Source organism: Amblyomma mixtum, chromosome 2, assembly GCF_055824585.1.
Source record: "Amblyomma mixtum isolate Tamu chromosome 2, ASM5582458v1, whole genome shotgun sequence".
NCBI classification, from domain to species: domain Eukaryota; kingdom Metazoa; phylum Arthropoda; class Arachnida; order Ixodida; family Ixodidae; genus Amblyomma; species Amblyomma mixtum.
The window spans coordinates 144636656-144662804 of NC_143013.1; the positions used below are offsets into that span (position 1 = coordinate 144636656).

Below are 26149 nucleotides of genomic sequence, written 5' to 3' on the forward strand. Positions count from 1 at the left end.
ATTACTCCCCATCAATCAAAGCTTTTTGGTTGATTAATTCTGTTATTAATCACTATTTAATCGATTTCAAGCCTTCATCCAGCTTGGTTGCGTATTTTCTCACAATTTCGACGTCCACAGCTGCTTTGACGTCCACCCACTACATCGAAATCCTAGACTAGTTCGACGTCTAATCGGCTTTTTCACCGCTGATTAATAAACTAATGTCTGCACATCAACCAAATTTGACGCGCCGCGACATTTCATCCCACTTAATCACATGCAATCATTCTTTTACTCCTAACTCTTCCTCGAACGGCGCAAGGGCGGCGGACATGTTCTGCGACCACTCTCTGCGGACACAAAACCACAAAAATAGCCAAGAAATACTTTCGCATTAATACATGTGTTTCAGAATGTGGTAGAGGCACGAATGACAGAAAAAGTGGCACCGCTTATGGCTTTCAGAACATTAGCTCTTATTAGCCCTTTCCCTGAGTTTCGGGGTGGCGTCGCCGGCTATCGCAGCGTCACCTGCAATCCAAATGAGGTGGCAGGTGGAGATGTAGATGGAAGGAGAGGGTGAGGAAAAGAGGGGGGGGGATGCGACTTGTCTCCCAGTTAGGCTGTCCGCCTAGGCTGTGGGCGGTGGTTAATTCTAAACCCGCTACTAGACAAGGATGGGTACAAGGGTCCTCTGGCGCGGCACGTTTCTTTGCTCAAACTTTCCCTTTACACTTTCGAAACATCCGTGTGAGCTTCTTTGTCAGCAGAAGAAATTCCTTTTTTGTTGCCGCGAGGATTACAGCACGTTCACACATATGAAAAAATAGAGATTAGGTGTGCTTCCGCGGGGAATATCTCTATTATATTTCTGATGCCGCTAGAACGCAAAAACAAAGATGTATTTATTTCTCTAGATCTGCGCTGGCATGACCACATTCCATGCTTGGACATGTGCTGATAAATGCCACTAAGAGGATACATATCATAAGGACTGATAATTCTCATCAAATAAAGAGGAAAATCACTATCTCTTTTCAAAGCTATGGTCATCGGCAGTTGTAGGAAGATTCCGCAGATTAACTTCGCGGCGCGTTAAAGAGGCGGTCGGTAGGCGATGGCACGAGAAAAATCATAGGCAGCCCTTCTTTCCTGCATACTGCGGATCTCGATATCTGAAGCATTTGGTGGGAAATGCTGAAAATTCGTAGCTGAAAAAAGCAGACGTGTTTTTGATATCCGCATGTAAGAAATGCTTCCGGGACGAGTGTACAGTCTCACAGGGTATTTCTACACGCCCGCTTATGTTCTTTCCTCAAACGCAGCAGCATTTCACACATCTTAATTAATGCAGACAAGTGTATATAGATACGTTTATTGACGCCTGTAGTGCTCCGCGGACTATTTTGTGCATCTATATGTAAGAATGTGCAAGAAAGCACGCCTAAATAGAATTTCATATCATTTTTATTTCCTTAAAGGCTTTTTTCAGAGGCATTACATAAGGAATGGGTACTGTTTTTTGCATATCATACTTAGTAGTCATGTGATATAGTGATAATGAATAACTCCTGGCTCTTGACGAATTTCGCGGGACAGGATGATGCTACAGTGTCATCGGGGAGGTCATGCCAGTCACCGGCGGTACGATAGAAGAATGAAGATGGAAATGTGATAGTGCGTGCATGAAGACGGCAGACCTGGAGTTGATGGCGAGTGCGCTGATAGATGCGTGCCGGTGGGACCATGTAGGGTGAAGCTCGTAGATGGCTGTAAAAAAATCATGTAAACTTGGATATGACTCACGCAAGTGACTTAAAATTACTCATCGTTCATTGCTGGGCATATTACAAACAGCGCGTGGTAAAGAAGAAAAGAAGAAACGCAGAAGAAACAAAAAAATTACTACCCAGCTTTCGCTTCTCCCATATGTGCCGCTGTCCCAGCTCTCATCGCGGCTGTAAACGGGACTAGTCGTTGTATCATTCTTATTTTGCTTCATTCCTCTTCGTAGTTGCTAAGAAGGGACACACATGAAACTGAGGAACTGCAAAGAGCCCAAGAAAAAGCAATTGTTTTATTCAGGACGAAAGTTTTTATGGAACATGTAACATCACCGCTTCTACGAATACCTCGCTGCCGGTTTTGCTGATTTCATTCTGTAATTTGTCCTTAAACTTAAATAATGCCGTAGTGACATATCCCGCCCGTCCATAAAATAAATTGTTCTGATGTTACTGACTCTCCATTCCTTGCGCACGCATCTAGTTTTCAGTTCCATGCGGATTTGTGGTCACAACGAAGTCCTATGAACTGCTAGCCTCAAGAGCGGAGTTCAGGAAGCTGTTGAAGGAGATTGAGAACGCAATGACAGGGTAAGCTTTTATTTCCTTCAGGGAAGTCATCATGCAAGCTGGGTTCAGGTGCTGCGAATAAGAAAAAAGCACATCCGTACGAGTGCCCTCAGTGCAGTGGTAGGATTGTTTAGCACTGGTCCAGCCACCACGCTTACTGAGGGATGTCATTTAGGCAATGCTCAGGCATTTTAACAATTAATAACTGCGTGGCGTGCGCTTTATGCGTATGCTGCAGGGAATTGTCCGCGCGTCAGTAGAGATTTCTCAAATAATTCTCATAGTATAGCGTGATTTTACTTTAGCTATGAGTGCTGTCTATACTTTTGTTCTCCCAAGCATCTCAGTAATGCTCAGTTTAAATGCGGCTTGTTCGTGGTGATGTTTATTTAAAGGCAGCTGTGATGGCGAAAGAGGGACGTTTGAAGGAATTCGAAATACTGAGCGAGTTATGTACACTCATCAAAGAAAATATCATTCAGCAGTGAAGTGAATTTATAATCAATTCTGACTAGTGCTATCATGTTTTTACAGCAACGACAGCGCATCACTTCTAAAAGACGTTTGCAGCCGGTGAGTAGTGCTATACTTTCAAAAGTCGAACGAATGCTAGTTTTTTAAAAGATTGACGTTCCTGGCGTGCTTTATTTCTCCAGTTAGACCGATAGACTGGGTATTTGAACGCTAAAATATATAGTTTGCGAGGAGGCGCTCGGATTTATGAAAAGAAAAAAGTTCATGCTAATAAATATTCTTGTTAAATTCAGTGTTATCCAGAGCAGAGCGGAGTTCACGTAACATCACAAAGGGATGTATACTTCCTGCCACCAAGAACTCAGTTGCCATTAAATATCGGTAATAATGATGAAATTTACTACGCAACGTTATCTAGATGTTATATATTGGACGGCATCTCTACGCCTGCACAGGGAATCTGGGACGTCATTGTTGGCCAGCCTGCGAACTTTAAAGCCCGTTTCTACTTGCCGTCCTGGAGATCAGTCTTCTGTCTCATGCTCGAGGCCCATCCTAAATAAAAAAGACGACACTATGAGCTAAAGGCGTTCATAAAATGCGTAAGCGGAAATCATCTCATATATGCTTTTCTTTAGCTTACGAAGCGCGCAAATCTTCAACAAGTGGCTCTTTCGTTTGATGCAGTCAGTCTTCTACTCTGTGAAAGGTGACATTTTCTTCACCAGGTATTTCGCGGTTAATACAAAACCAAGTTACGCATTATATTAATGCATGCTGACCTGCATCTTTGAGCACTAAAGCTTACTACTTATTGCAACGTTCCTTACCCGCGCGTCTTCTGCGCTGAGTCGTGAGGGCAATGAAGAGGACACTGTCGCGTTAAAAGCACTCGGATTTTGCTCCCCCCCTTCTACGTCTCTGACTGCACCCTTCCCGTTTGTGGAATATCGTTCAACTTGTCTAGGATCAATCGACCTGTATGTCCTAGCCACCGCCGATATTCATTGTCGATAGCGTGCACTCATGACAAGACGAGCTAAGTACCGGCAGATTGAAAGGAATGCGCTATCTGCTGGCAGCAGCGAGCATCCGCACTTTTGGCCACAGAAATCTACCAGTCGCAACCACTAAGCCCTTATGGGCAGTTACTCCTGATGTTTGAAGTTGTTAGCTGTATTGCTGACTGTAATATCAAGCCAAAACAAATCCAACAACCCCTGAGGGAACGGCAAGAAACATGTCCTTGCTCCACTCAGCTCGTAAGTATGTAACGTGAGTCCTGTTCCTTCGCAAAGCGTTCTTGTCTGCTGTATAACAAGAGGTAGTTTACCGACATTCTTAACACATGTTTTCTTGCGGTCAAACGCATGAGGCTAGTGCAGCCATTTTGTTTTCACTAATACCGAAAAAAAACCACAATCCTGTACACCCTCCCTCTCTCCTCCCCACAAACGGCCTTGTGCCTCCTTGTTCAATATCAGTTTGCCAAATATAAATATAAAATATAATATATATTATATTGTTCAAATTTAAATTTTCCTGTTCCATAATATAATCAATCAGTAAAGAAGCAGCAGTGAACATGCTCGTGGTGTTTGATTTATGCGCTCTTGTTCTTCTCTTGGTGTGAATAATCTAATGGATATACAGGGTAGTGGCTGCAATAGAAGAGCTCGAAATGCCAGAAGAAGTACGCAAGGAGGTAGCTATAAAGCTAAACAAGTTTCCTCCACACACAAAATTTGCTGTGAGGTCATCAGCTCTGGGTGAGTATGTCTCTGAAAACTGCCGATAGAATTCCTGCCTGAGTTGCCAGCACATTGAACTTCTGTCGATTTTAGGAGAAGACTCTGAGGATATGTCTGCGGCCGGCCAAATGACAACATTTCTTGGGCTTCAGGGCCAGGAAAAGGTGAGGGAATAGTTCTGACGTCTGCTACCGCCCCCTTTAACACTCAACACTTCCTACTTTGGCAATTCCTTCCTTTCAAGGTTCTCCGCGGCGTGCTACAATGTTGGGCTTCCCAGTTCAGTTTCACTAATGTCAGTTATAAAAGGTAAGTGTCACAGAAACAGAATCTCGGTAAATAACCTGTTGTATCGATATGACTTGTAGCATGCCATATATATAAACTGGCGCATCCCATCATAAGTGTAGGGCATATGGAAAGCCAGTAGTATGATGAATCTAAGTAGGATTCAAAATCAGGTTTCTTACGGAGCACTAGTGGGAGGTTTGCCTTTTTAAAAGAGGGGAGATGGATGCTTCCATTTGCGACATTACTGTTGGATGGCCATTGGCTGACTTGCTCACTTTTATTTGTAAAGCAGTTATGCTGTCCATGAAGAAATGAATTTTACCAGCATTCGCTTCTTGATGAGAAAACAGGGTGCTAAGGCGAGTTCTTTTGTTGCTCTCTGTTTTTTTCCGATAGACTTAGCTTCGCTTTCAAGTGATATTTGGGAATAATTCACTTATTTCAATGTGATAATCAAAGAAGTGAGGTACACCTTTGGCGAGTCTAAAAACAGCGGAAGTGTGCGATCAAATCGATGTGCACTCCTGGTCGGTGCTGAGGGAACGTTATATAAATTAGAGCAAATGTCCAACTGAAGACAGAAGACGTTGACTGAGCGATCAGGTGCACTCCTCGTCAAAAGCTTAGGGAAGCACATTTTCAAGGAACCTTTTATTTTCTGCTCACGCCGACAGCATAGCTCTGTGTATTTTGAATACCCGTGTATGCAAGGAATCAATTCCAGGTCGGGTTCAAAAACGGCGCTAGAGTCAAGTATTTCTTTTATATTTCGATCTGAAAAATTTTGATAGTGAGTCGGTATATATTTGTGTGCCATTAGACGCCTGAATGACAGCGGCAGCTTTCTGGTTAGCTTGAATAAGCCTGACAGAGAAAACTGCAAGACAGTAAAAACCATGAAATAATTAACTTGTTTCTCACTCGGCACTCCTTGGCATGGGCTAATCTGTTTAACAATGTCAGGGCTTCGCCGCGATGATAATCTTCGTTGCATACAGGAGGTATTTTGATAATATAGAGACTGATAACCACCAGATTTATCGTAATGCAATTTGCACTGCGCTATAGTGATCCGCTTACGGGGGATCCCGCTGCTGCTGCGCACTGGCAAGTGTATGACGGATTGCGCTGTGCTAAATCTCTCTAACTACATATTAGATTACCGTTGCGTAATCATAAAGGGTAACATCGTACATCGCAACCAAAGACTGGCGTTACTGAGCTTGCCAATGGTCCAAGCAGCAGAGCTAATGGGCCCAGCATTGGAAACGCAGTGGCACAGGCCGGTCCTACAAAGGACAAGGATTAAACTATTCATTTACAATACTGGGCCTATTATCTTTGCTGCTTGAGAGGATGCTCTTTTGTTGTTCCCGGAAGAGGATGTTGTCATAAGTGCAACGTGCCTTGAGGTCACGTAAAGCAAACAGATCTGGCAAATGGTACCCTCGAAAACTATGTCCTCCTCAAAAGAGGCTAGGGACGGGACGTGATCCTAATTACGCTGCTATGCAGAAGGGTTGAAATGCGGGCCAGTTGGTACATTGTAAACGAAAAAAAAAAACCAGTCACACAAGACGTACTGTATAAGCTGTATAAGCACAACCTCGGAGCGCATACTTGAAAAAGAATTTGCTTTTTTAGGTCGTCCACGATAGATGAGATTTCTTGTCTTTGTCTATTTTGATCAGTGATTAGTGATGATGATGCTGCGCATGCTCTGCTGGCCTTGCTAAAAAAAAAACCCAGTCGTTGTGGTGTGTACACTCTTCTTGTCCGTCGTCTTGTGTGACTGTTTTTTTTTTTTCGTTTATAAAGCTGCTATGTTTTTTGCTCTTGGCTACAGGATGAAAAGCCTCCACCGTTCCGTAACAAGCCTTTTCCGAAGTAGCAGTTTAGGTTTGCGCGTTTTGAAGCTTCGTCATCAGCATTAGCAACCCAACTATGCCCACTGCTCTTGGCTACGGGACGAAAAGCCTCCACCGTTCTGTACCAAGCCTTTTCCGAAGTAGCAGTTTTGGTTTGCGCGCTTTGAAGCTTCGTCTTCAACATTCGCAACCCAACTATGCCCACTGCTCTTGGCTACGGAACGAAAAGCCTCTACCGTTCCGTACCAAGCCTTTTCCGAAGTAGCAGTCTAGTTTGCGCGTTTTGAAGCATCGTCATCAACACTAGCAACCCAGCTGTGGCCACTGCAGGGCAAAAGCCTCTCCCATATCTCCAATTAACTCTGCGCTGTGCCGACCGTAGCCACCTTATCCCTACAAACTTCTTAACCTCAGCCGCCCGCCTAACTTTGTGCCGCCTTTTGCTGCGCTTGTCTTCTCTTGGAATCCAACCTGTTACACTTAGTGATCATTGGTTATGTAACCTTCGCATTACATGCCCTGACCAAGCCTATTTCTTTTATTTCGACTGGAATTTTATTAACCACGTTTGTTCATACACCCCCCCCCCCCCTCCCCCTTCACGTCCCTTTACGTTCCATCTGTCATTTCTCTTTCCATATTAGGTTTCGTAGTCCTGAACTAAAATGGAATTCTTTTCGTTAACCTCCACGCTTCTGCCCCAAAAGCGCGTACCGGTACGGCAGACATGCTATATACTATCCTTTTGAGGGATACTGGTATGCTGCCATTCATGATCTGAGGGTACCTCACAAAGGAATCCCACGTCATTTCTATTTTCCTAATTATTTCCCCTTCGTGGTCCGTATCCGCTCTCATTAGTTGCCCTTGGATGCTATTTAGCCTTCAGCTTTCGCTGTTTTGGCAATCTTCCTTCATCCAAATGTACATCTGCGTGCCACTTGTTGCCAATCTTGGCTTCTGGAGGCACAGAATGTGTAGCGGTGATATGTTCACTCCCCTTACGATTAAGTGGCAGCGGTGTAACAGCGCACACTGCGAGGCTCAAATGCACCGCACCTACCTTTGTGCCCGGTAAAATACCCCAGCTTGGGCAAGGTACTCTTTCCGGCTTGTCCAGATAACCTTCCTTCCGTGCAGGCGTTTTAAGATACGGAGCACTCCTACGAACGCCGTTTCCGGTGGGGAGAGTTCCCCTTTAGAGAATTTAGCCACGATGATAATGCCGCTCGCTCCGCCCGCACAACGCGCTTATGGTGCTCACCGTCCTGTAGCGACGCATGGGCTAAAGGGGTACGCTGTACTGGGGGCCTCGGGATTATTTTAACCGAACTGGAATTCTTCAATGCGCGCTTCCATGGCGCAGTATAAGCAACTTTCGCATTTTGTCTGCATCAAAACTCAGTCGTCGCGGCCGAGACTAAACCGTGCGACCTTTGGATCAGCATCCCAGCGCCAAAGCCAATAAGCCACGGCGGCGGATTCGACTCATAAAATTACAGTAACAGATGCTTCTGTACTCTCTCGCTTATTGAGTCCTTTCAAATTTTTTTCTAACAGAGCATATTGTTGTGGAGGAAACCAAGAAAAACTCTATTTTTCATCGAAAGATCTGCAGAGTATTTTTTTTTAAGCAGCGTCGCCCCGCGCAACCTAGGGTATAGTGACCAACAACTCTTGCGTAAACAAGCTTTGCAAATGCATTACACTGCACTGAACTTTAAAGGGCTCATAAGAATATTTTCGCTCAACCTAAATGAGCGCGCTGTGCATTATATTTATACAGTAAACCAATCTGAATGCCAAGCATTCGAATGCTTTCTAAAGGCATTTAATTCGCTATGTGCTGAAAAGTGCACACATCTCCCCTGCACTAAGTAGCCTTAATAAAGGGAAGATGTCGCCGGAGATAGCGGTCCTCCGACAACGCGCAGCACACTGTCACGTCGTGCCCCTCAACGATCGACATCCCCAGTCAGCTCTGCCGAGCATTCGTATTGCCGTGAATCGTTATCGTGCCAATTGTACTGAAGCAGTATAGAAATGCTTGATATTTATTGCTGTAGGCCGCTATTATGCGAAGCATAAGGAGTTAGACTGCTCGTCTGGCGGAGTACAGTGTTACACTTGCGTCGATGCCATCTGTCAGGTCACTTCATCACACTTGGTCCGTAGGTGGGGTGAAATGCATGCCTGTGCATGAAATGCCATGCTTGGCCATGAGAAGCATGTCATGTCATGTGGCGTCACGTAATATGTGAAGTGATACATCGGGAAGTAACAGCTGAAATACTCGTCAGAAAACTGGAAGTGACGAAAAACGCCTAGATGGCCTCTTGGTGTCGCAACCAATGCTGGGAAACGTCTTGACTCCCGCTAATTTTTGATGCTGGCGAATGTGAGAGAAATCCAGTTCTCCAAGTATACAAGCGAAAAACTTGCAGGCAGTACGGGCAGCCTCTGGACGTACCAATGGCAGTGGTCGTACAGGAACTTGTTGACGCAGCCGCTGCAGGCGTCATGTTTACCTGTGACCCTTTCACCGGAAACCCGGCACTGATAACTGTCACGGCCAATTATGGGCTGGGCGAGGTATGTGACACTTGCTCTTTTCCGCGAAGCTTGTTAGCCGCGCCCTTAAAGATCTCCGTGGTCAGAATTTCTCATAGGTTTATTTTATGTATTTACAGTTCAAAGCGAGCACTGCTTTCATTTTCGCTTTAATTGCTGGTTGATTTTCTCGTTTATTACACTGTAGCATAAAGAAAAATGGTCCTATTGCTACACGTTTCTTGAGAAACTAAACTAGTAACGTTCTTGCTCAACTGTAGAAAATACAGTTCTCACAATGCTCAACACATGCGATTGCTAGAAAAAGGCACAGAAACACGGCGCGGATCAACTATTTTTTTTTTTGGAAACGCACGGTAGCGGAAAACCACACACGATTAAAAATTCTGTGTATGAATGTGTGTTCCTTCCTTTTTCTGGCAGCCCGTGTGTTTGTAGGCTGCAAGAATTACAAAGGTGCAAATCGAACTAGCCTAGGAAACCAGAATTCTGCGAGAATTCTACGTGCAAATCGCGCGAGCAACTTCGTGATCGAATCCTCATCAACAGTGGTCAATACTGACTCTTGGACTGAACGGGCTATAGTAACTGCCAGTGTGAAAGACACGAGCAAATGGTGAACGGTTCGCGTCTGAACACAGTAACAGTTAGATTAATGGTGTCCAAGGGTGGGTGCGATTTTCACGTCAACGGCGCTCTGAAATATATTTTTGCGCACTCATACACAAATGATACCGAAGGTATGATAAACCGAGTTTATTGTGTTTCTTTCTGAACTTTGTAGTTAAAGTGCACATTTATGGTTTATAAAGCGATGATCGTTGAGACGTTCTAATACACAACAAAGCGGGGTGGGTCTTGGAATCATTACAGACTAATTGTCATTAAATTAATCATATTAAGGCTTGCTTTAGTTGGTTAGCTGCAACCGATTGATTTTTTTTTATACCAAAGCTAAATACAATCTATTCACAAAGAGCTAAACTTATCGTCGCCGCATTCTGGAGTACAGACGGCAAAACACATGCCTAGAACAACCAAACTCTGCTTTCCGGAGCTACCAAAACCGCTGCAACCAAGAAGGCAAAAAATGACGATGAAATTCTGAGTTTAACAGCCCATGTTTACATCCAGACCATTTTTAACCAAACCTAATAGCTAGTTATCGCGTGTTACGCCCGAAACACGCTCAGAGCGTGTTCTAGACATGTGTTTTGCCCTCTGTACATCCTCGTAACCAAAGAACATCATTTTTTTAAGGAAATGTTGCTGATTCCTGAAGATCGTAACAAGTGTTTGTTGGCCACGGCTGCAGACTACCTGCGGCTTTCTTTCTCTTTACTGTGAATAAAAGGCTATCCTCTTCAGTGTGTTCCTCAACGCCGTCATGTCTTTTTTTCCGACATCTGTGCTCGCAATAGCCATTGTTTGTAGAAGAGTGTGCGTCTTAAACAATATTTCAGTCTTTCTCCCCAATTCGCCATGCCCTGGAGGACATCTAGGCATGCCAACAAGTGAGTGCTCGGTACAGCTAGAACACTGCGCGGCACTCTTGAAGTTCAAACGATAAGGGAAATTGTTTCATGGTTGTACTTTCCCCTTCATCTCAGAGGCCTTTGTTGCTTCTAACTCGATTATAACACTCGCCGCATGCCTGTTATTCACATATGCAGTCCGTAGTGTCTGCTTCTGCCGAACCAGACACGTTCACGCTGGAGAGGACGGGTGCGGAAAGGCCTCGCATTCAGTCTCAACAGCTGGGCCGCAAATCAGTGTACACAGCCTCATCGGGTAAGAATAAAATTGCCTATAGGTTACGTTAACACCTTGTCTCCCACTACCGCTGAGAAACATAATTTGCGGTGGGCACAGTGTAACTGCCATGCCGAAGGCAACTATGATACTGTGAAATGTGCAAGACCATATTTAAATAAATTGCTTTTGTATTAGCGCTGTGAGTGTCGCTGCTGCTTTAGCCATGCTAAAACCGGGTATACAATGCGCCACCATGTTAACAAGTTAAAAAAAATATAGGTTCAGAAAGAGATACTTTAAATATCTGGTACCTGCATCATGTAAGAAAAATTTTGTTTGGTTGCTTTTGGCAGAAAAAAGCCGATGCGAAAGCCTGAACGTCTACACTCTCTTAGGCCTAAAATGACTTCTGCGTCTCGTGTAGCTTACCTAGGACAAAACACATTATGCTCAATAACAGATTTTTAAAGTCACAAAGTCTAGAAGGTAACAACGAGGTGTTAGATCGTGACAAAGAAGCAAGGCTCATTGCCACGCGTTAAAATTTTGGATGATGGGAGGATGCTCTTACTCCTTCCTGTTCTTATCGCTCGCATTCCTAAGCGGTTCTTGAAAAAGGGCACTTAGACTGGGAGCTGGTATGATTGATTGGTCATATTAAAAGGTAAACTGGTTTTCTGCAGCTGCCAGATCGCGAAGAGGCCGTACTACCAATGCACCAGAAGAAATGATATCTCGTTGTTTCCAACATAAATCAGTATGAGCCCCACCCCGTGTCTGAACACGGGTATTTGAATGTTGCGTCTCTTCTCGCTTAAGAATGCTACAAGCAGAGGGATGGTTCAAAGACTGCACAACATTAAAAGCGTTCGCTACTGCCTTGGGAAAGAGTGTTCTCATGCTCCGCTCTCACAACGCCTGGTAACCTGCCGCTACTGCCTGTTCCGCATGCCAGCTTGAAAATGGTAATCACGCAAAAAAAAAAAAAACTGCCAGGACGGGTAGCCTTGCGCAACGCGAGATTCGAAGAAAGCTTCTGGGAGTAGTGAATATAATATTGCTTTTTGTTATTTGTCTTCTCCTGTGGTAGCGTATGTGCGACATCACCGTGCTCTCATAGGTGACGTTATTATGCTGCAGTGTCGTCACGTAGGACGTCACTGCATGTGCCCTAATCAGTGCGTCAGTTTGCAGTGACGTCGTGCCTGAAGCCACTGCATGCTGACCACTCAGCGTGCAGCGGTGTCATGACGCCGACGCCGCAATACCGGGAACCATGCCTTTGCCAGCTGTCACTGCAATAGGAGTATTACAAATACCTTATCGGTCACCTCTACCATTAACGATGCCCTCTGCCGCCGGCTGAGCAGCTGCATTACGAGTATGCGCCAGAGCATGCTGCCATGGTAATGGGAAGAAGACTACCTCTGAGCCGTCTTACGCGTTGCCTTACCATCGATCGCAGCGACTCCCATGATGGATTGATAGCAGTGCTACAAAGCGATCCGACGAGAGCGCGAGATTGACGGTCTGTTTCTTTGTAACAGTGCCGTACCCTTTCAACATTAGCTGACTGCGGTTGTGCTCCCCACCCATTACTGATCCGTGCTACTTATGTCGCACGTTGCGACATCCCTCTCGTCCTGGCGTTGTGACGCAGCCTACTGCCTTGCTCCCCTTGCTGTCCTGTCCACCTATACTCAATAGGGTGTCCGCACCGCGACCGGTAGTGAAGCTCCAGCGTTGTTTTGACGAGGAGCAGAGCACTATAATAAGAGGAACGGCGTTCCCAACTCTAAATACCCTCGGCTCTATATCAATTAACTACCCTTGTAAAGACGATAACATTAGATAAAAACGTGGCTAAGGGCTCGTAAACTTCGAAGTGGGAAGGACCAGCACTAACTGTCTTCGCCATCACTCGGCGCTGAATCTGAGGCTGTGATTTGCGAAAGCAACATCCCCTCACCCGTCCTCATCGATGGCAGCTCTGCGAGTTGCTCAACCAGTTGGTAAAACAATGCCAGTGGACAGAGCTCTCCATGAAACTAGTCCCGTGGGCTGATGGCCAAGTAGGAGCATACACTTGACTTTTCCGTGAGGACCTACACTTACTTGAGACCTAGACTTGGGGCTGCCATTCTGAGTGTCTGATGCTGTGCATGTTTTCAGAGACTGGTGGTGTGGTCACGCTATCAGTGGATGCGGACAAGGCCCAAGCTGCTTGCATCTCAGAGGAAAACGTGGAACAGCTGGCCTATGTCGGCACGCAGGTAAACCAGAAAAGGGCTTCGATTCATTAATATTCATATGAGGACGTGCTGATAACGCCCGGGGACTGACCTTACGTGAAGAAGAAACACCTCCTGCTTCATGGGTAAACTGCTGAAGCTCTATTGCAAGAAGAACAAAATAGATGCCCGGGCGCAGGTACCACAAGGCCATAAAAAACTAAGGTTGGGCATCTTCAGGGCCTCGAACAGTAACGTTTTCGCCGTTGCAAAATTGAACGCCCGGACCGATGGCTTAGCTTATATGTGTTATGCTAACGATATTCAATTCCAGTGTTCGATTCCTGCAGGGGCGGATCCTCATTAACAACGCCGAGATATAAAAACACCCACGTGGCGAGGTCTGCCTCACACACTAAAGAAATGTAGATGGTCGAATTTGACCAGGACTATGCATAGCCTTGGGCTCTTGCCGCAAGCAGAGCTTTCACACCATATGTAATCCTCAATAAAGTGTACATAATCTGTAAATAAGAATAAGGAGAATTCTAGGTTTCTATCGAATTTGTTCGAATACGGTTCTGAATTAGTGTGTTTAGCTCGTAATCTTCGATGAAGTGGATGTCTTTGCAGGGAATGCTCTCACGCTAGACTTCACTCCGGGCCATGTGCGAGACAGAGATAAAGAGAAAGAGGGAATGCAAGGATATTAACCAGAGTGGTGTCGAGTTGGCTACTGTGCACTGGATAGGAGGGATGAGGCGATTTAAAAGCGAAAGATGGAAGGCGCGAAGAGCACAGTCAAAATATGTGCCTCAAGCTGATCTTCATCAGGTAGCAAAAAAATTCTGATTCCTTTGGTACCACAGTGTCCATTTATGTCAGCCTTATGAGACAGTAAGATAACCGTCCGTCTGACAGACGCATTTCCCAATATCGATGAGAGTGTTCATGTCGTGAGTGTAAAACTGAATTTGTTGAAATACCATTTTTAAATTATGGATACCAGGATAAATTATAGGATACATTACCAGGTTAAATGACTGAATAATTTATTCCGTATGCGATTATTATGCATCTTGTTTACAGCTAGCCTTCTCCATAGAAACAAGGTTGAGGAATTTGCAAAATACTGAAACTGATCTTTAAAATTTAATATATACGCATTGTTATCACCCTCATGTCTCTGACTTGACCATTAGCCTCTCATTAGTACTGCTGCATTCAGTGGGCAGAATTTTGAGGCTTGCATATCGTGTGAGCAGTCGAATAGTTGGTAATTACGATGGATCTTTTTTTCCTGTGTGTTGGGAAGTATCGTTGAAAGTTTGCGCTTGTAGATAAGTCAAGATACTTTTCACATTACGAATAGCGCGTCGTCGTCAGGAAATGTTTACCTTTGCTGACATCACCACAGACAATGTTTAATAGCATTTCTCTAATTGAAGCCTGGGTGAAAATATTCGATATTTAGTTTTTATGCTAACAGCTTTAATGCCCGTGTTTTAATAGATCGAAAGGATATACACCACACCTCAAGACATCGAGTGGGCCATCAGAGGAGATAAATTCTTCATGCTTCAGGTACGTTCCTGCTTAAGAGAAAAAAGTAATATACACAATCAGCACTTAAACGAACGGTTCCTCAGCTTGACTTGTTTTGCATCAGCTTTAACGGTCAGTGCGTGCTGACAGCCTCGAAAACTCGACTGTCATCTCCGAAGAACGTGGCGACATGCCGTGGGTGAAAAGTAACGAGAAATAGACGTTTTTCTCCACACATCGAACGTTGCATGGTCACCGATAATACACATTTAGCTGCCTTGTATGTGTTCGCCCTAAAAAGGCGTCTTAAAACGGATGCAGCAAAGAGTGACGAAGTATTCGACAATCGGACCAGTGCGCAGAATTTTAGTTCTTCAGAAGGGCGCAGCACGCAAATGGAAACGCAACGCGAGATCAAACAAGTTTTAGAAGCAGGCAATGCGAGGCTGAAGCAGAAGCGAGGCACCCGTGAAGCAAAAATGGCGTTCAAGGCAAAAGAATAGCAAAACGAAGCCGGATGACGTAGATATCGCTGCTCACACCTGAAAAAGCTAGTCCCACTTCAAATGGCTTGAATACTTGCCAGATCACGCGCCTACTTAAAGCTGAAGTGTGTTGAAATTAATGTTTGTCTAGTTGTTCGGAGAAAAAGTGATGGAATGTTCTGCTGTGCAGTGTCGACCAGTTACGACCATCTTCAGGGAGTCCGACTGCGAGATGATGCACGAATTCAACAACGGCTTGATGAGCGGGAAAGAAGTGCTAACCAAAGCCAATTTGTCGTGAGGATCTTGTATTCCTACTGCACCAATGACACCGCCTTACTGAGTACTAAATGAGCCTGACATTTTCTAGGATTTTGAGCGCTTTAGAGATCCCTGCTTCCACATTTGTTTGGCTACAAAACGCACATCAGTGTTCTTGCTGCTATGCTGTTGATCGGTTGGACAAGAGGAAACTTAACTGAGCAGAACATCGATGGCCCCCCTGACACTCACGGTAGCTACCTGCTTGATTTCTCCGACCACATCCGTCGCAAGCATAGGAAAATCAGCGTGCGTCCTCGAATAATGCAATGTTGTCGTCGCGAAAGCATTGGGTTGTTTCCATTGAGATTCTAAACCTCCCCTTTAGTAAAACACCTAAAGCATTTCTCTTACATTTCCTTGCACTTGTGCCAAAATTAATACAATATGTTCAGTCACACTCAGCTCAACGTAAGCTTTTCATGCCTGCTGCCTTTATTTTCACAGTGAAGTGGTTCCAGGAGCCGCATCGCCACTGAGTTCATCTCTTCTGCGTGTCGCCTTCGACGCCTACGCTCGGGTAGGTGTACTTTATATTTTAGCTGATTTTAGAAAGGGAATGGGTCAGCCATCTGAAGATTTTATGCAGTTTTCCATAAAAAGTAAATTTATTATTTGCTTCAATAAAACTGTAAACTTACTGTAAATTTTGTGTATTCTATAAATTTTCTATAACATAAATATAAATTTTTAAATATTTTCATTACTGTTATAAATTTATTTTAAAAACTTCAATAGCAATTATGAATGCTCTGAGATTTATTGATGTATTTTAAATTTACCTTGAAAATTCGGGAGTTTCCCAGACTAACGGGCTGATACGCGGTAGAACAGTCCTTATCTGCATTATCATCAAAGGTAGGGGCGGCAGCCAGCGATGGCTTCCGGCACTTAATTTTTCTGTACCAATGCGTGATGTTTATTCCCCGTGATTTGGTTTGCGCTTGGTTCAGATATCTGATTATCATGAGAGCTTTTTTCCAGTGACGGAAACCGTAACGTTTTAAAAGACATGTGTTTCATCTCTTACGTGAGGTATGCAATCCCTACTGATGCTATTGTCATGAGCCGGTCGCCGATTCAGGCTACTCAGTGCGAAGCTGTAGAGAGTTGAGTTGAGTTGTGTGATGCTACAGGTGGAATTAGCCTTGCTTATTCTGCCGGCAATCGCTCCACCGTAGCGTCACTTATATGTTAATAATGTCCTAAAACCGGTCAGATCTGCCCCGTTATGCACACAGACACTTATAATAGAACATAGGAGACTCCCGCAGTCACCATTTATGCACACATTCATTCACAGCACAACAGTATCCACTCCAGAAGTCACCATCTATACAAATATTCAGTCACAGTAGAACATAGCTCATTGCAGAGCCACCATTCATGCACACATTCACTCACAAAATAACATAGACCACTCCAGAAGGCACCATCTACACACACATTAAATCACAGAAGACCATAGACCGTCCCTGCTGTCACCCTTTAGAGTCAAGATTAGTGTCCTGCAGGAATTTTCAAAGAAGGCGTGAAGCCTCTCTTCTGCATATCTGGTTTCCACTCGGGTAGATAATGTCCTGAACTGTACTGTGAAGGACACCTGTCCTCTTGAAGGAAGCCAACATGACATACCTTTCCGCGTTGTACTCTGGGCAGAACATAATATAATGTTCTATATCCCCGCACACACCACATATTGAACAAGGCCGGCGAATGGTGCGCGTTTAGATTCAAATCACGTCTTCTTAGGCAACCAACCTACGTGCACATTACTCGCCTCTCTTGTGGGGGTATAACGGAATGATTTCACTGTTGAACTAAAAAAACGCCAAATGTGTAGTCTAAAAAATCAATCGCTAGTTTTGACATCACGTATCACAGCAAACCTTGCTTTTAAGCCTAAATATCCGGCTGCACGTGATGAACACTGAACTGGTTTAATGCGGAACATATTTACCAGTTACAAGTATTTCAGCTCCCCAATTTCACTGGCAATTAAGCTGGTGGGCTGAAATTTAAGTACTACACCATTCTTGCCAGATATTTCTTCAGCACACTTATTCTTTGTCCTACTAATGGGAGTGCATAGTTCAATGCGGTTGCTAGTTGGGAACATGCAGCTTGTTCTTTACCATTGATAACCTGTAACAGTGCAGCTGCAGCACTTTTAAATAAGCTTTCTTAACTACAGCGCATTTGAGAGAATAGAGAAGACACACCACAGAGCGTTGGCTAAAGGTACCACATCTTAATGATTTTTTTAAAAATTGGAGGGACATTTAACCTCCGCCTTAAAGATACGATGCGATAGCTCATGGGGTTAACTCCCATATATGCAGAATGTCATTCTCTACTTTACGTTCATACATGCTTGGGAACCATTCATATCCTTCCTGGAGCAGTGGTTAAGCGGTGCGGGACAGCCCTGCAAATGCAGGTGCTCACAGCTGCGGGCCCTGTGCGGCCGAGTGTGATCCTTCCGAGCAACCAATCCTTAGTTTAACTTCCACCTGTCATGATGGGCAGTTTCCTCACTATCCGGTGGGCAGCGTGGGATGATGCCGCAAGGTCAGTTGACCTAGGTGACCCACTTGCCTCCTAGGTTGCTGTATAGGCCCCACCTGCCAGAGTCATGCTCATCATTTTTTGCCCACAATGCCGACGCCGATAACACAGACACCTGGTTTTCTGGACAACGAGACCCTTACCTCGAGTAGGTTGGCTCCTTCCATCAGCACAGCGCATTTCACGGAACAGAGCAAAGAAACACAATAGAGCTTATACTATTGGTACGACATGGAAAGGACCCACAACATATGCAAAAGTGCCGTTTATACTAGAGATGAAGTTCCACAGTACAATATATTCAGAAAGCTGGTTTTCGACTTCATGACTACAGCACATCTGACGGCACAGAGAATAAGCACAAAATAGCGCTGGCTATGGAAAAGTGCCGTTTGTGCTGGAAATGAAGTTGCAGGGTGCATTATGTTGGGAACGCTGGTTTTCGAACTCCAGAGCATCTGAAGAAACAGAGAAGGAGAAACAAAACAGCGCACTGACTATTGGTAAGAAAGGACTCACAACACATATGTTGAACCTTTCCGTGTGGTGCCATTAGGCAGCGCTCAGTGGTATGCATTTTTCTCTCTTCCGTGAAATGTTATGTAGTTATGGAAGTCGAAAACCAACTCGACCGACATATTGTACAGTGGAACTTATTTTTTTGTACAAAGGCCACTTTTGCATTTTTTGTGGGTCGTTTCCAAGGGGTACGAATAGTCTGCGCTCTGTTGTGTTTCTTCTGTTCCGTCAAATGCGCTATAGTTATTGAATCGAAAACTAACGCGGCCGGAATATTGTACCGTCGAACTTCATTTCTAGTACAAAGAGCTGGTCGGCAGCCCTGCTTGGAGCAGCACGTAATTGCAGCGTCAATTGAAAATAAACTGAAGGCGGGAACAAATTTTTCATTGGCTCGATTGTTCTTTCATAGTCGACCAGGCGTATTGTGTGATAGGTATGGTTTTCGGCGTTCGGCACCAAACTGGCGTTCTTCACGCACCTTAGCCTTCAATCCAAAACCACAGTGCTGAACTTATTAATTCGCTGAGCCCCCCCCCCCCCCCCCCCCCCCCCCCCCCCTGAAGCGTACAAGCAGTTGACGTCGAGTCCGTAAAATAAATACTGAACAAATGCAATGAAGCTTTTTCGCGACCACCGCGATCATCCTGTATTGCGCCATATTGCGTGGCTGTTGGCGCCCTCTATAGACCGTGAAACTCGTAAATAGCCCAGGTAGCGCTTAATGGGATCTCACCCCCCTTTAAGTCTTTTAACCACTATTTTAGACTACGGGACTCCGCCTACTAGCTGAAAGTTGACAATGAATCGCATTTTTTATAGTTATTGCTCATCTTCGGAGAGAGCCACGTAAGTTGGTACTACCACCAATCGTATAGAGAGTATTCATCCTTCCTTCAAAAAGTTGAGTAGAGAGCTTTAACGTTCGTTAAGAGGGAAGAAGTCCACCTCCGGCTTCAAAAAATGTGATTTAATCGCCTCTCCTTAAATGTTTCCTTCCTCCGTGCGGCCGAACTTTTCACGACGTCATCCTAGGTGGCGTAAGAGAACAGAAGGTGGACGACGCAAAAAAATGCCACGTCCGCTGACATCATGGAGAGCTACCAGCGCTCGCCTATACAACCTGCGCGCGTCGCTGAGTCGCAACGGCCTCGCGCAAAACATGAACCACTAAAAATGGACGGTGCCTTGGCATGTCTTAGGCAGTGCCGCTGCTGCTAATAAAAGCAGCAAAAGAAGAAGAATGATGCGATGTGAACAAGATGGTGGTGGGGGTTCAGCAGAAGTGAACAGTGAATTAAGGAAAGTGTTTGCAGTGGCTAAGAAAAGGAGTTTGCAGTGACATTAAAAAAGAAGGAAGCCAATCAGTCGTGAGTGTGCTCAAAATAAAACGAGCGCAAAATAAACGAAGTGCGAAATAAAACGATTAAAAAAGCAGCGAGTGCAACCAGGCATTATCAAGAAACTACAGGAGAATCTTTCACAGTCAATCTGCGATTCCAAAAATTACTATTTCAGTACGTCGCTACCAAACTTTATAAAGAACACACCAGAAAAGTTCTGGAATTACATAACCGGAAAAAAGGCTGTTGTGTCACAGATATCAGTCAACAGTTCCATAATCACTGACGAGAGAGCCATTGCGCAGCATTTTAATACATATTTTCAAAGCGTCTTTTCGAATTCCAGTTCATGTACCCCAATAGTCGCACACTTTCATGACAACGAAGCCAATTCTGTTTCTTACGCTGGGATATTTTCTATGCTACTGAACTTGAAAACCAAAAAAGCATGTGGCCCTAATAACATTCCTAACATTTTTCTGCGAAGATATGCCGAATCAGTTGCAAAGTTTTTGTATGTTCTGTTTCAAGCATCCTTGCGAACTGGGAAATTGCCTGTTGACTGGAATGCCGCCCGAATCATCCTTGTACCTAAGAAAGGAGATCGTTTAATACTGTCAAACTACCGCCCAATCTCCGTTATTTTATCTTGCTGTAAATTTATTGAACACGTCATTGCTGATCACATAAATGAATTCCTAAATCGGCACTCCATTTTATCCAAATTTCAGCATGGTTTTCGTAAAGGGTATTCAACAGTAACCCAATTAGTGACAATTGTTCACTCGATTGCATTGACTTTAGAAAGTAATGGCCAAGTTGACCTAATATTTTTAGATTTTAGTAATGCTTTTGACAAAGTCCCTCATGATAAATTAATTCTTAAACTTAAATTTATTGGCCTTCCTGAGATATTAGTTACCTGGATTTCAAACTATTTAACTAACCGTAAGCAGTATGTCTCGATTGATGGAAAGGAATCGGCCGCTCTTGCAGTCACTTCTGGAGTGCCTCAGGGGAGTGTACTTGGACCTTTATTGTTCTTACTATATATAAATGGCATTGTCGACACAACTGTTCCGGGCGTAGCGATTCGATTGTTTGCGGATGATTGCTTGCTGTACCGAGATATTACATGCCCTAATCACCGGATTGACCTAAACACCTCTCTAACTAACATTTTTGCATGGTGCCAGAAATGGGACATGGCTTTAAACAAAGAAAAAACAAACTTCCTTCGTGTGACACGTAAAAAAATATTTTTGACCACAGGTATCATCTCGGACAAATACCACTACAGGAAGTTTCCAGTTTTAAATACCTAAGTGTAACATTAACTAATAATCTAGCCTGGAATTCACATGTAGAAAATATCTGTTCATCCGCCTTTCGCAAACTATGTTTTTTAAGAAATAAACTTTCCAAAGCCACCCCTCAGGTTAAACTTCTCGCGTTTAACTCACTAATCAGGCCTACGCTCGAATATACATGCGTGGTGTGGGATCCTTATACTACTACCAATATTAAGAAAATTGAAAGAATCCAAAGAAAAGCCGTAAGATTTACTTATTCTAAATTTTCGCCTTTTGATTCTCCGTTTGAGCTAATGAAATCTAACCGTATCCAACCTCTTGAGGCAAGAAGAAAAAATATTCAACAATAATTTCTTTCCTTGCTCATAAATAACAAACTGGCGCTTGATCCTGCACCCTATTTATCGTTTTTTTGCCGCCGCGGTGGCTCAGCGGTTATGGTGCTCGGCTGCTGACCCGAAAGACGCGGGTTCGATCCCGGCCGCGGCGGCTGGAATTTCTTTGGAGGAGAAATTCTAGAGGCCCGTGTACTGTGCGATGTCAGTGCACGTTAAAGAACCCCAGGTGGTCGAAATTTCCGGAGCCCTCCACTACGGCGTCTCTCATAGCCTTAGTCGCTTTGGGACGTTAAACCCCATAAACCATAAACCATAAACCTATTTATCGTTTTTAGCTACACGCTTCACCCGTCACCACCATCCCGGTTCACTTACCCGTACTTTACTAGAACTGACACTTTTAAATTTTCCTTTTTCCCGCGTACCATCTGCGAGTGGAATTCTCTGACACGATAAAATGTAAGCCCATAGTCATCCTGCATGCCTTTTTTATTTTTAGTTTTTCGTTTTATTTTACTTGTTGCCCGTGTATCTGTGTTATCTAATATGTATTTATTCGGCTTGGATCTGTAACATGATCTGCAGTATGAAATAAATAAAAAAAAAACAAAAAAAAACTGCTTGCTAGCGCATTCAAACCTTACTCTTGCAGAGCATGACCTGCCATGTTTTTTTAGAACTTGCTTCAGAACATCACGTATCACTTGTCCGGTTTGAATACTCACTTCTTTCCTGTTCTGCATTGTTTTAGATGCTTTTTTCTGTGTTGAGATGCGAATAATTTGTCAGCTTTAATATCTTAGTATGTGCAAACTGGCCCTAACTCTAGCAGTCTTAAGTGGCGTTACAGGTGTTCTTTAGCCAACATCGCATGATATGTTCTCACGCAATATGCTTTAGCGATAAGATTGCTTATATTGAAGACTTTAGTCGCTGGTGGTTTCAGCGCTGCACGGAAGACAATCGGAGGTGCTGAGGTTAACCACTTTTGTTTTATTCCCTTTTGCATAACAGATCCAGGGAAGGCAGCCAATGCTTCCATATAACCCGGACCCTACGCAGTATTTGCCGTTGTGGATGCCGGTACACCGCTACAACTACTTTTTGTGGCTGTCCGATGTAAGTATCTGAACTGAGAACTTAAGGTGCCGCGATGAAGGAAAAAAAATCTAACCAATGCGCTTACGTCTAAGGCTTTGAAAATGAAAACTTCAATTGTGTGCATTAATGGAGCATAGGAGACAAAGTGGGCACAGTGCGGCAGTGATAAAACCGTTATGAAACGAAGAGATTCACAGTCATTCCATTAATCGTTTGCGCATGAGTTGCTCTGACTTTGGTTAAAATAACAAAAGGGAAAAACGAGCAAGTTTAGATGTCATTCTATGGATATACTTAGCGTTTCCTAACGAACAAAATGTACATTGACCCGCCGCGGTGGCTCAGTGGTTAAGGCGCTCGGCTGCTGACCCGAAAGACGCGGGTTCGATCCCGGCCGCGGCGGCTGAATTTCGATGAAGGCGAAATTCTAGAGGCCCGTGTGCTGTGCGATGTCAGTGCACGTTAAAGAACCCCAGGTGGTCGAAATTTCCGGAACCCTTCACTACGGCGTCCCTCATAGCCGGAGTTGCTTCAGGACGTTAATCTCCAATAAGCCAAAATAAAGTTCCAAATGGTCGGCGCAGCTGTGTATCCTCGTCTTTTTTCGTTGCCCCCTGGCAATGTACTACGCATTATAACGCCATCCTCGGTAACTTATGAACTCTTTCACATGGACCGACGGTCGCGATTTTTCAGTTCAGCTGCCTTTGTGAAACTCATGATACTGCCTTCAGTGAGCGCAATTTGAGTGCGGAGACATCTTGTCCTGGATATTTCGGTCGTTGGACAAAATTCTTCGCTAAGAGGGTTGGAAGCCTCTGTTCCGCGAGCACAAGCGCACTAGTCAGAGAGGACACGTGTACCCAGACAACGACTACAAAATTCTGCGTCGACTTCCGTCAAAAGCGACTTCATTCCTACCAGCACATTTCCCCACAGTTCTTGCTTGTGCTCATGTGCTGGTGACACTTCTCGGTATGAGGTGCATACGGTGGAATACTGTCGTCTGCCTTGATGCTTAGAAAACTTCAACCGCAATTTTCGTTGGTACATATTTGCCTAGTACATACTCGCTGAAAAATACTGAAACACAGGGTTCTTTTTTTTCAGGGTAATCGAAGCCCTGGCTCTGACGCTAGCCTCATGCAGAAGTCGATGTTTTACAGCATCATGGGACGGGACCCCAGCGACGAGCTGCAAGACGCAGTGAAGCGATTCAGGGCTTTCGAAAAGAAGAAAGTGCCTCTGCAGCTGTATTATATCGGGAAGGTAAGAAGCGTTCTTAAGATCAGCCAGACCAATTGATAAAATGTCATTAATGTCCGTCCGGGTGATGCGAGGACAGGCGTTGTAGTTTACTGAAGGCAGAAATGCTGGCGTAATACTCCTGGTGTCTATTAAAGAACCTGTGCCCGCGCAATTAAATAAACTCTCTGACAACAGCAAGCGCGCATGACTGTCGAGGGGTTGGGAACGCTTGCCGCTCTCAACAGTGCCCAATGTTAACGCCACGTGTAAGTTTGGATATAATGCGCCTAAAAACATCGGCAACAATCTCTACAGTGGTGGAAACCACAGCGTGTGAACACGATTGTTTCAGAGCGCTGTGGTCGCTTTTCCAGTATCCGGCAAGGTGAAAAACCCATGAAATGCCGGTGATTAGTGCCAGAACATTAGAAAAAAATTGATAGAAGAGTACGGCATCCTGTAATCACAAATTTGAGCGCACCTCTTCACGTACCTTCCCATAACGGCTGGCAGATGGCGTGTTACGTTCCTGTACAACCTCCGAGGTCTTCCCATGGCAACCTTTTTCCGGTTGTCCACTACCTCACCCTCGCTGTGGCAGGTGACGTTCCGCTCTGCTGCTACCTGTCAGATAATTGGGTGAACTGTGACCTCTGAGGTTGCGTGTTAGGCGACTACGCCGACATCGCCGACTACGACGCGGAATGCAGGTACAGGCGCCAAAGAGCTGCACTCTAAAAAAACAGACGACGATTCGTGGTAGTATTATTCTAATGTTACTAGTTACCACGGATGCGATCTTTAAGTGCTGTACGAATGCGCTACAACATTTTAGCCTGGGGCACCACGGCTAGAAAAGCAAAGTTGGGAGAATCAGTAACTGAAGACGCCGTAAACCCGCCGTGCTGGCTAATGGACTTAGTGTTGAACTTCTGTGGCCAAGGGCGCGATTCTAAACCCTCGCCTCAGGCGTCTGAGCAAGCCCTCTCCCAGTAGCCCAAAAACTCACCTCTATTGACCTTTCAGGCTCGGAGATTTCACACTACTGTCGACCCTCGCCGTAGTCACATTTTATACCCACCGTCCTGGGTTGCTAAATATGTTTCCTTGTTAATAGGATCTATACGTTTTTTGCCACGTTCAGATGCTGCTTACTATGGACAAGGGATTGAAAGAAGTCGCTGAAAGAGCTGCAGACCTCCAGCTCTCTGCGGATGGAATGAGGACGGCATCCGAGGTGTACGACTACATTGGCCGTAGCCTGCCCCACCTCCGTGAGGTATGAAGTCTGCCGAATTTGCCTGATCTACGAACTGTACTTTACCTCGTAAAATATATGCACTCGAAAATGACCGAACATATAAAAAAAGGTAATTGGGCTAAATAGTGTGAAGTGTTCAGAACTGAAAGCGGCAGAAGTGACAGCTCAAAGACGAAGCTTATGCTTTTTCTATTGGCGAATGGATGCGAGGTAATGTATTTCCATAATTTTCTGTTAAATGCGCGAAAGAGTGCCTTCTAACTGTGGACATCAAATAAGGTCACAATGCAAGGCTAATCAAGAATGACAATATTCTAGACGTGGTAAGAGCTCGAAAGCTTTCAAGAAAAATTTTTATTTATATATTCATTGATGAAATACTTGCAGCAGCCGAAAACATCATTGCAGGGGGGAAAGAATAGATATTGTTTGCATGAGGCCGATGTATGGAAAGGATGACAATAAAAATATGATGACATAAAAATCAAACAAACAAAGAAACGAACTACAGAGCGAACAAGCAAATAAAGAACATCACACATCGGCCGAAGGTCTCATGAGAAACCGGACTTTTCGTGGCCTACTTGGCGCCATCTTTAGGATGCCAGGATGCATAGAAGAGAGGCGCTTTTTAACCTTTGAGAACGTCACGAGACCTTTGCTCGGAGCATTTAGTTGTTCACTTTCCATTTAGCCGACCGACTAGAGTGATCTCTGTCGGCGTGTTCACGATCCAAAAAAGCGTTCAGCGTCACGCTCCTGTGCCCCTCTTTATTGTTTTATTTTTGCTGTTATTCTGGACGGCCGTCCGGAATTGTCTCTTCAACTTT

At 44.5% G+C, this 26149-nt stretch overlaps 1 protein-coding gene across 1 annotated transcript in view; it reads left to right on the forward strand.

The window, feature by feature from the left end:
* The window catches only part of LOC149361145 (uncharacterized), a 157956-nt gene that overhangs the window by 63907 nt on the left and 67900 nt on the right, over positions 1 to 26149 (forward strand). Inside the window, exons 13-26 of the mRNA XM_089572591.1 lie at positions 2251 to 2357; positions 2871 to 2909; positions 4464 to 4579; positions 4655 to 4725; positions 4806 to 4870; positions 9165 to 9312; positions 10965 to 11082; positions 13219 to 13319; positions 14790 to 14861; positions 15498 to 15604; positions 16076 to 16148; positions 22724 to 22828; positions 23921 to 24079; positions 25203 to 25337. Coding sequence (XP_089428717.1) covers positions 2251 to 2357; positions 2871 to 2909; positions 4464 to 4579; positions 4655 to 4725; positions 4806 to 4870; positions 9165 to 9312; positions 10965 to 11082; positions 13219 to 13319; positions 14790 to 14861; positions 15498 to 15604; positions 16076 to 16148; positions 22724 to 22828; positions 23921 to 24079; positions 25203 to 25337 — 1416 coding nt within the window. The remainder of the gene's footprint in view (positions 1 to 2250; positions 2358 to 2870; positions 2910 to 4463; positions 4580 to 4654; positions 4726 to 4805; positions 4871 to 9164; positions 9313 to 10964; positions 11083 to 13218; positions 13320 to 14789; positions 14862 to 15497; positions 15605 to 16075; positions 16149 to 22723; positions 22829 to 23920; positions 24080 to 25202; positions 25338 to 26149) is intronic.